At 34.3% G+C, this 12,470-nt stretch overlaps 1 protein-coding gene, 1 long non-coding RNA gene and 2 pseudogenes across 3 annotated transcripts; 2 read left to right on the top strand and 2 right to left on the bottom strand.

Moving 5' to 3' along the window:
• Window positions 1-74: 74 nt before the first annotated feature.
• On the top strand, window positions 75-2,699 carry LOC113508458. Its single transcript, XM_026891526.1, has 7 exons — window positions 75-97; window positions 192-388; window positions 786-1,054; window positions 1,158-1,332; window positions 1,409-1,553; window positions 1,639-1,814; window positions 1,907-2,699. The coding sequence occupies exons 2-7, from the start codon at window positions 346-348 to the stop codon at window positions 2,092-2,094; spliced, it is 996 nt and encodes a 331-aa protein (XP_026747327.1). The 5' UTR covers window positions 75-97; window positions 192-345; the 3' UTR covers window positions 2,095-2,699.
• On the top strand, window positions 2,535-3,662 carry LOC113501775 (annotated as a pseudogene).
• Window positions 3,663-4,815: 1,153 nt separating this feature from the next.
• Window positions 4,816-5,416, bottom strand: LOC113508459. Of its 2 annotated transcripts, none has more exons than XR_003402024.1 (2): window positions 5,407-5,416; window positions 4,816-5,125 (listed from the first exon to the last, which is right to left on the bottom strand). It is a non-coding gene; the product is annotated as an uncharacterized LOC113508459 (long non-coding RNA). The 2 variants fall into 2 exon arrangements; XR_003402025.1 differs by lacking the exon at window positions 5,407-5,416 and adding an exon at window positions 5,205-5,251.
• A 5-nt stretch (window positions 5,417-5,421) lies between these two features.
• Window positions 5,422-7,199, bottom strand: LOC113501781 (annotated as a pseudogene).
• Window positions 7,200-12,470: the final 5,271 nt, after the last annotated feature.

Consider the following 12,470-nt stretch of genomic DNA (forward strand, 5'->3'; position numbering starts at 1 on the left):
AAATAATTTTACTAACGTTTTAATATTTAATACTTTTAACACTCAAATATTAAAAGTATTAGTAAATACCGTAATTTTTGAAAGAACGTAATAAAATGTATGTTTGTTTACTTTGTACTTAAATTGATAGTTATTTTAAATTAGAACAGACTTAGAATGGTGATTATACTAATTCAAATTTATTATTTCAGGCCACTGTGGCGATAGTAGTTCAAATACCATTATTTTTATGTGATATCGCAAAACCTGCAGGTGTACCACAAAACAATTCCCTTGAAATAACAGCATGCTACGATAACTCGTCATCATTTGCGAATATCGTTAGGAATAAACCTAGAGTTGTAGATGTTTTACATGGTTCCATTGTACACTTGTGGTGTCACTTTTGGTAAGAGATATGTACTTATCCCGAATTGTTTTTCTTATCATAACAGGCCCCAGAAAGTTTATGCTCTTATAATTCTTATCGTTTCGTTTATAGTGAAGAAAAAGGGGACTATTACCCTAAGTTGTGGTATTTCAAACCAAGAGGCACCAAGTTTCCTAAAGAAATATTTAAAGGAATTGACATAAATGATTCAATTGTTAAATTATTCATGACACCATTGCACATTTTAAATATTATTAATTTTGATTCCACCGATTCAGGAATTTATGTTTGTTTAATACCTGGAAAGAAAAATATATCATTACCCTTTATATACATTCTTGAAGGTAAGCAGAAAAGATAAAAAATACGGAGGATGGCAGTAGCAAAAGCATAATGATGATGTTGCGTTTTTTAGGTGTTATAAATGCCTCTAAACTCAGAACAGGAACATTAAATCAGTGGTTAGATTACAAACGAACCTACATCGATCCGATAAATAAAAGATTTAAAGTTGCTGAAGATGAACCTTTGAAATCACTGAGATTAAATTTTAACCTGAATTTTAAAATTATAACGGTATGGGAAAATTGGGGTGAATGTACGGAAATTGACCACCAAAAAGGTATACGTCGAAAACTCGGTCGATGTCGTTTACGTGCGAGTGTTAAGGACAACACCCAAGAGGTACGTGTTTAAACTTTTATAACTTCGGCAAGTCAACCGTATTATATCTGTGTGTAGGTAGTAAACCTTTTGATTTTGTTAAAAGTAAATATTTTGGTTACAGATGGTACCAAAGCGCAGTAAAGCAGTCCGGAACGCCCTTTCGTATTTGACTGATGGTTTCGATATTCCTTGCCGTTCATTGCGATTGAATAAAACAGTTCCAAAGATAAGTAAAATTGTGAGAGACATCCCAGACTACCAAGCAGAAGAAATGTGTTTTGTTGCAAAGAAAATGGGTAACGAAAGGATTATTTTGTCGCATGATGACATTGTCTGTTAGTATGTTAATCCGTCCATCGTTTACGTTTACAGCTAAGCATAAACCTAATAAATATAAACTAAAAAGCATGAAGCAAGTGCCTGAAAATAGTCACGTGACACTTTCATGTACAGAAGTTATCCCAAATTCGGATCTGAAATGGTTTAAAGAAGAAAAACTACTAAACTCTTTGTTTAGGTTAGTCAAGAAAATGTATTAGTCTATATCTTCATTTCGTTTTGCGGTTCTACCTGGTCTATTGTAGTTTCTTTATTTTTTACAGAAAAAGTACGTGTAAAAGTGAAGAAGAACCACATATTTCAGTTGATACCAATCATTCTCTTCACATATTGCATATCAGTAAGAAAGAAGAAGGCAATTATTCATGTCTATTAAACGGTAAAACGGTGCAAGAGTTTGAAGTAAAAGTTTTATCAAAAGCTACATTGTTGAATCAAGGTCAGCAGCTAGTACCACGTTTTTTCATTGGTCTATTTTCAGTTAATTAAGCAACTGTAAATACTATAGGTCATATTTATTTCTTGTTTCAGAATTTATTCGTTACTCAATATATTTGGGATTCGTACTTTCATTGACAATGACGTGTTACTGTGCAGGAGTATGCGTTGCTTGGCATCGAAAATCTTCTTTTGCAGATCCCTTAAATCTTCACAAAAAGGAAAATTATGGACAAAGTGCATCACAGTGTGAACAACGAAAATTGTTGGAATGGAATTAAGATTTCTGTTTCATCTGGATGATTATAGAAGTAAATAAATATAAGATTCTCATCATTTCTTTTGACCCTCTCCTATACCTAACTAAAACTTCGGGGCAGACTCTAGTCCTTCTAAATAGCATTCCGCTGATATGAGTATCCGAACTAAAATTTACTCAAAGTTGCAACGCACAAAATGGTTTAATTTTTCTCGTTTGGCAAAACTAAAAGCTAAGTCATTAGTGACATCATCTGACGTTGTATTTGACACCTGTCAGGTGACAGCTGAATATATAGCTGTTTTACCTATAGTTCTATTTGTGTGTACAATACGTAACGAACGTACAACCAGCATCGTACGTTCATATATTTTGTGAATGAGTTGTAAACTAAAATGAAAAGTTTGAAGAGTTGACGCAGACCTTTGTATCCATAAGTATTGACTGGAAGAGTGTAACAAAATGGGCAACAGTACTTTATTTATATGTTCAATATTGTTATTTATTGTCACACAGGAAGTACAAAGTAAGTTTTCACTTATGTTTTTGACACGACTATATTTATCAAGGTGAAGTGAGAGTTGTTCAACAATAGTTTGGAAGAAATAAGTGTTAGTCACTTGACTGGTACGAAATGAATAATAAATGAAGCCTGAAATGTTATTATCGGTGGAATTAAGAATTTTTGTCTGATAAAATAGAAACTTGTTTCTAATCTCAGCCACATAGGTTAAATGAATTTAGTACATACTAATGTTATTTTTCTAGGTTGAATAAACGTTGCATAGGATGCAGATCTCGTGGAGAACTGGGGGACTTGTGGGTGATCCATTTCCATTGAATGTAACGGAGACTATTGTTGAATCTGGTCTTCATGTTGTGGCTGTCCGTCAGGCTGGTGTGGCAAGCTGATTGGAAGGAACTGTAGGCACTTTTCGGTCCGATGGTAAGTTTTTTTATTTATTGCTCTACACTATTATTGCCAATTTTTCTAGCCTTTGGTATTATTATGTAACACATCATAGCAACTCAGAAATCATTTTAAGATTTACATTTTAAATTTTACTGAATAAAAATATGAAATACCTACATACCAAAGTCTGCTAACAATGATAGCAGTATATCCTACTTTTCAATGTTATTTTATTACTGGATCTTCAACAACAAACATGCATACATAACAGTGCATACTTGAATTGTGCTCCCTCAGTTACAGGAGATCACAGCATTAGTATTGTTGGTGAATAAAACAAGATATTTATTGTCGACATCTATAATTTTCAGATTACGGTGCTGCAACAGAGAGAATGTGTCTTCAGAGAGCGCCTAGCGATTACGAAGAAAGATGCGCATATACTATGTGGAACCGTAAAAAGTATACATGTGTTTCTGCAATGGAGACCTGTGTAATTCAGCTTTTTCAATCTCTTCATTTCCACTCATAACTTTAGTATCCATTTTAATACCTTTATACAACTATTATTTTTGAAATTTGTAAATAAATTCTCAGAGAATCTGAAAATATTGTGATATGTAATTTAAGTTAAGACAACTTCATTTCTCTTTTCTACAAATCTTAGGACACATTTTTACTCACTGTGTCAGAAAAAGAGTAATAAATATCTATTCATTGCTGCAAGCATAGTATACTTACAGGGTAGGAATTTTATATATCTTTACAATTTATATCACAATGTTAAATGGAATACTATAATTTTTGATACTTTGATTTCTATGTCGATATAATGACGTAAATCTTTCTATTTTTGAATACATTAAATCTCATTATCAAGACTTGATAGTTTAAGGAAAGTGTTTCCAACACAAAGGTTTCATTCAATTAATGCTCAAGAAACATGTTAATTAGTGTTTTTATTGCTTTTGCCATTACAAATCATTACTTTTCTAATTGGTTTGATAAGCGATGTTTATGTAAATGGTGTTACCATAACTTGCAACAATATCTCTAAAGATGTTTAAATTTCTTCATACATAGACCGCTTCTAAAGAAGTAAGCAATTATTATAGCACTTTCTGATTGCTTTGGATTTAAAAAAAATTGGTAGTACCTGCTATGAAGTCTTAGTTAAGAAAAAAAGTTTTTTTTTTACATTCCTGTGTGTTCCTCCAAACAAAATAAAGAATACTCCTTTTAATCTAAATAGTTTATACTTTTATACCTTTAAGAAGTAATCTCTATTTGTAATACATATGTATTGCATACTGTACTTAATTTAAGTTATCATTTATGTGTTCATAACTTATCACTGCCTTGTCTGTATTTGTCATTATGTAGCCGTCTAAAATAAATACTTAATCATTCGCAGCTAGCTAGATAAGACATATTTTTAGTTTATTATACGTATATCACGATGGTAATAATAATGATCTGTTCAAGTGAAATATGATGGATAATGTAATATTTCATTAAATACCGATTGTAATTATTATCTTCTAATCATGAAATTACTATGTCCAATTTATGTGTACATTCCATTTTTAAATTTTTTTTTTTTTACTTTAAATACGGATTCCGTCCATAACCAAATGAAGTAAACAAAATAAGTTGTTTTACCTGGTATTGCAATGCTGGTTCTACTAGAATGTAATTGCCTAATTAGACGATAATGAAGTCACTGAACTGTGCTATTGTACTTATTTGAATTTAGGTAAATAAATACCTAAATTCTTTTCTCATTTGTTCATTTATCGAATTAATTGTTCAAATAAAACTAGATAGCAATACCTTTGTATAATATTAATGACTTTTATTGAGTATTTTTACATCTGTATACAAATATATAATTGCAATATTGAAGGTGTTGTTTTATTCGTCGGTTTTGTTCGCTACGGTCGGTTATAAGGCCACGTGTGCCGTATACTGGCTATTCGATGTGGTTTTAAATTGTTTTTTATTCTTAGTTCTTGGTTGGCGAGCAGCGATTCGATGTGAGGTATATTATGGAAGTAATAGACGCCATGGCCGTCCGCTCGCTTGACAGCTGCGACTGCCTCAGACGCCTCTAGTAGGTACGGGTCATAGCCTTCCGCTTCTGTGAAATAAAAGGACTATTCTTATAAATTTAGCAATTTGGTTTTTGCTAAGACTTGTTTACGTTTGGTGATTATTACCATTAGTATATTTTGGCGCAGATTCCAAAACACACATGGCATACCCGCATTTCATAATGCACAAATGCGTCTTCTTGTGATGTTTATGTGATTTATATGTTTTTGAAAACCCTCGCAACACAAGAATTAAATCCAAGCTGAGAAAGTTGTTATTTTTTTATGGAAGCATAAATATCAATTTTCTATTTACAATAAATTTTACCTGACAATACTCACTGCGGCGGTTGCTGATTGCCCCAAAACGTGGCGCGTTAATCGGCGGTAGAAACAGACCTTCGGGCCATAGAGATTCTGGGTCGGTGAGTCTACCTTGTATGGCGATGGTGGCAGCACAGGTATAGCAATATCTGGAACAGCAGGGAGTGTTTGAATAGTTTTAGCTTCTTTCTTCTGACTATCTCATTGTCTTGTAAAGAATCCTCTATTTTCAGGGCTAGTTAACGGCATCATCGAGGGCAAGAAACCACAGATGTGCATTCGAATGGTACCTAATCGATATGTAATAAGAGGAGGAAATATTAAATAACTCCTCTTCTACTCACATGATATTCATTGGATAAATAGGTCAAATTCGAGAACGCATTCAATCTCACGTTTTTAAAGAATGGTGGGTCCAGAATAGTGAAAGGAAGCCTTTAAAAGACGTCCTTCTCTGTACTTGAATTTGTAAAGCCGTTTGAAAATAATCAACTTTTAAGATCAGCGGTTTGAGTATAATGTGCAGAGATAATGTCTTACATACCCCTGTAATTGTTGTATTGCCAGGGTGATACATTTATCGTGTTGTCGTGATGGACATCTTCATTTATAAATGGTATCGATGGCCGGATTCGTGCGTAGCCTGTTCCTCGAGATTGGGCAGCTGGGTCTGAAATTAATACAGTGTAGTTAACTTAAATAAATATACTTAATATACTTAAATAAATGCATATTTTTGTTTTTTTTCCAAGTTTTAATTAAGCAATTTCAAAGTTTTTTTGGGGTTAGTTCGGCCGAGCTTCTGATAAGGAGGACTATAACAACCTGATCGATAACCTTCACTGGGTGAACATCCACTATTAAAATTAAAAATATGAAACATTAGGCTGATAGCTTGTTTTACGAGCTGTTAAAGTTCAAATCATTATGCCTTTTCTATTTCCCAGAAATTAATCGTTCAGAGTTACATAAGATAGTGTAAAATATCAATGTAAACGGATAACAGTAACTTAGGATGAGTTGTTACTTTCTCTTGTTCACAAATTGTTTGGAAGTAACTAGTCAACTTACGAAATTTTTGCCTAGTCATGGTGTGTTGGATATTCATCAGTTGTTTAGGTGATTAAGTTCTGATTCAATATAAGGGTTTCCTTTTTCGTTATGAATGAGCAAACTATGAAAGGCAGCTCGTTTAATCTGGTAAGTTGCTGAGATGATTCAGAACTGTGTTCCAAGTCTTCCAAGACGTGTTTACGCAAATTGATTGCGGAGCCATTTTGGAGGGCGGTGGGGATAAAGTACGGGTATTCGTTACTGATTCAGATGGGAGTATAGGGAGGAAAGAAATTTATTCCCCCTAATAAATTTACTTACGCTGTAAACTTCGGGACGAAGACTGCCGGGTGTTATAGTTTCTTCTGGCGAACGAAGACACAGGGTCACCAACCCCGTGTGTGAAGCTCCGCGCAGGTGTGTTCACGCTCACGTGTGAAGCGAACTGGGTGCCAGCAGAAACTTGCGCTGCCAGTTGTATGATGAAGAACAGACAGCTGACCGTACTCTTGAAAGTCATGGCTGCCATCTGGAATATAAACAACCAGAACTATTAGTAAACTTTTTTTGTAGCTGCTGTAGTATCTGATGAAGTATTTGGGTAGTGGATCGATAATTTTCTTATATATAAACGTCCTAATATTAACCTGATTACATGAAAAATAAGGTGATGGCTTGACAGCGTACTACATAGCTCTTCCAATATAAGGCGTGGATCCAGCTCTCAAAGCAGGGCCCCAATTCTGCTATTTATAACGGCCGATGAATGAATGAAATCTGACTTAAAATGACAATTTTCGTATTCTCTTAATTTTTTTTTACACAATAATTGTAAATTCAGTACGAGACGGTAGACTAAAGGTCAATACAATTAACTCCAATTATTGTATTGGTGAAATGATTAAGAGAATAGAAATAATTCAAATTTAATCCTATTGCCATTAACACATAGGCCATTGTAAAATAGCAGAATTGGCTTCAATCCATGACTTTCAGTCAGATTGATATTTTCAATTAAGAAAATTCCTTAAAAAACTATTATGCTGACTTAACTTATCATGTGCGGAATGTGTGGCACACAGGTATCATTTTATCCATTACGATGTATATGATGGTAAGCTGGTATAATGTTGAGTTCGCGTGTGGTCACGCTATATTTCATTCATAAAGTACCAGCACGTTGGTAATTCAAGGGCGAGTGAGTGACAGTTTTGTCGCCGTAGTCTTGAACCTGCAGACTTCCAAGGCAACAGATAATATGCTTTTTTCGCCGAACCCAGTTACGCGGGTTTCATCCCCGCGTTGGACAAGCATTTGAAAGCTAGTTCGGAATCAGGGTTTGTGGAAAATATATACACATTATGACTCTACACGGGAAAAAGCAATGGGGATGTCAATTCAATAAATTTGATGATGTTTTAGAACTCCAATAAAAGGACAGAACAAAAGGCATTTCATAAGCTCTTCGATCTTTTGCTGTGATTGCCAAGCTTTACGCAGGCGAAGACCCGAACAAAACTACTCAAATCACAATCTTTTTAAATTCTCTTAATATGCACATCCACTAAAATAGCTATATAGAGGTTTTATACAACTCTCCAGGAATTTAAGATGCAGAAGGTTCCTATACGGCTTAAAGAATTTAAAGAGGATTTTAAAGATATCCAGGTTTAATGATATTATAATACCTACGTATCTAAGAAATACTGTCATGTGAAAACAAAAGATAACTAGCACTTAAACAGTTCTACATACAGAAAGTTACTGAACTATTGTACTATTCATCATAAAAGAATGATTTAATATATGGCCGCGCGAGATAATATACGGTTCTGAATGAGCAACTTGCCAACAATGTATACTATTTAGATACAGTCGGTCCATTTATAAGTAACATCTGCAAAAAAGTTTATCAACACCCTCAGATTTACAAAGCTCTAGAATGATCATCAGCCAGCTTAGAATTTTCCCAACTATGTTAGGGTCGGCTTCCGAATTAATCCGATGCAGCGAAGTTCCAGTGTTTTACAAGGAGCCTTTAAATAATATCAAATATTTACTTTGAAGGACGCTATTTTCGCAAACATCAGAATTGTATTAAAAACTACTCGAACCCAATATTATCATTGATATTAATCAATTCTTGGGTCATAAATCTGCGTTTGGTTGTTTAGTTTATGCGTTGCTGACCGTACTAAAGATGGCGTGCTCTCACGCGGCCGCGTTTGCAACACAATGAGTGTCGTCTGAATTGGACCTGCCGAGCGGTGGCGAAACGGAGACGAGCGAACATTTCATCTGCGGAGGGATCTGCAGCTGTCTACTTTGTTATCGAATCTATGCTATGAACAAGTGGACAAGCAAGCGGGATTTGTTTTCTAATTGACCATGCCTTTTAGGTAAGACTTCGGTAGTAAAACGCTTTGATATCCAAAAATTCCTTGTGTGTTTAAAAAGACATTTACTATAGATCAGCTTTTGTCGTAAAAGTGAACACTGGTAGCACTACAGAGTCGTATAGAATACAATTTTGTGAAGTCTTCTCCAAAATTGTTGATTTTACGAGTCCGCCAATTCGATATTACATCCCCTGATAAAAAAATCAACAGTGAATTAAAAAACGTTTGAACTACCTACTATAGATACGAAGGCGCATAAATATTACTTTAAAATACATGTCTTACTTTCATTTAAGATGCAATAATTCTATCCATAATCTATTTTAATTATTACAACTTAAAACAAGGGTTCCATTACCATTAAAACTACGGAACCCTAAGAAGATGAAACCAAACAATCGAAAGCTATTTAAGTTTTCCTAAAAAGTCAAATTAAATGGTTCCGCAACGTGATTAGTCGAGATAGGAACTACAAACTGTGGTTGACATAATGAATCAAGAACAACGGTACTTTAGGTACTTGACTTTCTATTTCGAATTACTTCGAACAAAGTAAATGTCAATGTTAATTACTCTTGCCGTTATTAGATACGATTTAGGAAATATGAATACCTTTGCAGCTACCGTTATGGTCAAGATCATTATGACTTATTTGTAAGTATAGATTTCACAATATTACTAAGGCAGCAATTAAAATGCATGACTACGTAATTAGGAGACTGAAATAAAAATGCACTTGAAGAGCGTTAGTGTGTAAAACCGATACATAAGGGGCAAAGGAAGGAACGTGGGTAAGTTTTAGACTTTTAAGGTTCGACGCTCCCTTTCACTTATCCCAAAGTGGGAGGAATTTAACTATTTTGGTGGTTTCTCATACAAAAAGGGAACTACTTCTACCTAGGAAATGATAGACAATGTTAATCCATTGTAAATGGTATAAGGTAAATACAACCAGGGTATATCTATTACTACCAGCAAAAAAAAGGAAATTATTGACTAGTGATTACGCTTAAGGATGATGTTCTGGTCTAAGCATTTCCTCAAGTATCAATAATGTTCTTTGTTCTGCCTAATAGCTTCGATGTCTAATCATAAGATTTATTTTATTAGTCATCAATAGACAACAGGTACTTGAAAGCTTCCTGGCTTACGAGCTTAAATAATATTTACCTTTCTACTTGACTTCTTCCTTAATTATAGTTATAAGTTGTACCTTCTACTTAAGTATTGAGGTTTATTGCTTTTGTTACACCAATGAATGGGGATTTCCGCTTTACTGTGGTTCATTGACCACATCCTATTTTGTATCCTTCTTTTTTGTAATGAGATAATCCAAACAGATTGTTTTAGCCATGGGAAAAAACAACTAAAACGCTGGAGTCTGTTTTTGGGCCTATCGGATACGTGACGGTACGGAAACGTGCGACAAACTATCGCGATCTCTGGTATACCCTTGTACGGGGAAATACATGTTCAGTCGTATTTAAGTGTACCTATTTCAAATAAGGCCAAGGATGGGAAGAACAGACGACAAAAATAAAACAAGGATCCCATAAAGAATGGATGATTTGGTGGTGCTAACATTAACAAAACTCTTTATTTAAAATGCACTTCTGAGTGCAAAAGTATAGTGTTTGGAACCTTCAATAAACAAAACCGTAATTTACATCACGAGTAAGTAGGTGTTGAACTAGACTACGGCTTTATAATACATCTAAAATACAGTCATAAAGTGCAATGCCCTGATCTCATCAAAGTCGTGAGCACTTTTGAACATCCCACACTAACACGATTTTGCAGACAATGTTCCAATTTTAACACAACAATAGCATTTCAATGACAAATGCCATAATGTTGAAACTGGCTTATTAACGGCCATGACCTTACGTGATAACAAATAGGTCTGTCGGGATCGAGACGAAACCTCCTAATGGAGTCATATACTCATAATATGATCCAAACATTACACCAAGGTAACACATTCATTACAATGTATGCAGCAGACAAAGAAAACAGTTTGTGTATCCGTATTTCACACACGGATTTAGGCACTGGCAATTTTGATGTAACGAAAAAGTAATTCAATTTGTTTTGATGCTTCGAGATTAAGGAAATGTTTTTCTTTGCAATTAATTAGTATAAAAAAGATAATGGAATTAAGTTTGCTGACATTGATCGTGTCTAGATGTTAAATGGGTGTTAGAATAAAAAGTTTTATCGAATGAGGCAACAGATAATGAGGAAGCGTCCCAGTGAAATATATCAAATTCATTGTCTAAGGAGTTTTCAATTCTTAAACCTGATATCATCTGTTGGAGTGGCAGAAGCGAGGCAGCCTACCAAGCAATATTACTTTACTTTGGGTCTGAAATTTTTTTAATTCATTATCAGGCAGTGTCTGATGATACATGGGTTGCATCAATTTTATTGTTAGTTTCAGACATGGTGTTCTTCGCTACCAAAACGAAACCTGTCCATTAAACGAGATTTTGAAATGGTCGATTTTTCGTACTGGTTCGACTCTGGCAAAATAGCACCCTGTAAAACAAATCGACGTGAAGTAAAACTAAACATTTGCTCGCTTGAACGAACAATCAATCTATCAGGTTGTCAAAGGTAGCTTGAAGATCCATTTTAAATCGTGACTGCAGACAAAGCGGCTTCTAATTATCGATTCAGCGGGCTATTTACTATCGTTAGGGATTACGAAATTTCGGTTTTCAATAGCGACAGCTAATAAAGACTCATCCCGATATTATTACTCAGTTTGTTCGCGAAGTGGAGCAGTTGTTAGATTTAAGAATTTGTCACGAGGTTTTGAACTGCCGCGCTCAAGAATGGTCACGATGTTGTGTCACTTGGTTTGTCAAGGACCTTATGCTTAGTTTTGATGTCATTGTTGAATTAAATATTCATATTTGAGCGGTAATTTTATTTACGTTTTTTAGGAATCGAATCACATCGAAACTGGTGTTTTTATCGCATCTGCACATATCATAGGTATATCGATTTGGTACCGAATGTATTGGTTGATATTTCAAGTTTTTTCCCAAAAGCCCGTCCCTCAAACCTTTTAAATGGTTTATTTAGTTTTTTTTTTGTATTGACAATACTCAAAAAGGCGGCATAAAAAATAATAGGTGTGGTCTTTATAAAATATGTAGAGGACTTCCGATGAGTAGTATACATCATCACTAATTAGAGGCTTTGTTGTAGATTGAGATGTTTAAAGTATTTGTTTTCATACTCTTTGACCAGGATTTGGATTTTCAAATACTTGAGGTTTATGTAAATACTTATCTCAATGGTTTCAATATAGAATTAGGAATCAGTGGTCTTTTTCGCGATCATTTGAGTCACAAGAGCATATTTCTTAGAGGATTAGCGATATAATTATGGATGGATGAAGAGGGCCCAAAATCTTCTCTGTAAAAAAGTATACACGCAGAAATATTTCTTAAGTATGATGACCAGCATGATAGAAAATAAATTACGATACAGAAATTAATTTTGATGAAGCAATAATTTTGAATAGGTTTCAGAGAGCCAAGACTCTTGTTTGTATTCTTTGTGGTTAACTTATGCGTATAAATAAATTGGTAACTACATAGAGACA

Source organism: Trichoplusia ni, chromosome 2 (assembly GCF_003590095.1).
Source record: "Trichoplusia ni isolate ovarian cell line Hi5 chromosome 2, tn1, whole genome shotgun sequence".
Classification (NCBI taxonomy): domain Eukaryota; kingdom Metazoa; phylum Arthropoda; class Insecta; order Lepidoptera; family Noctuidae; genus Trichoplusia; species Trichoplusia ni.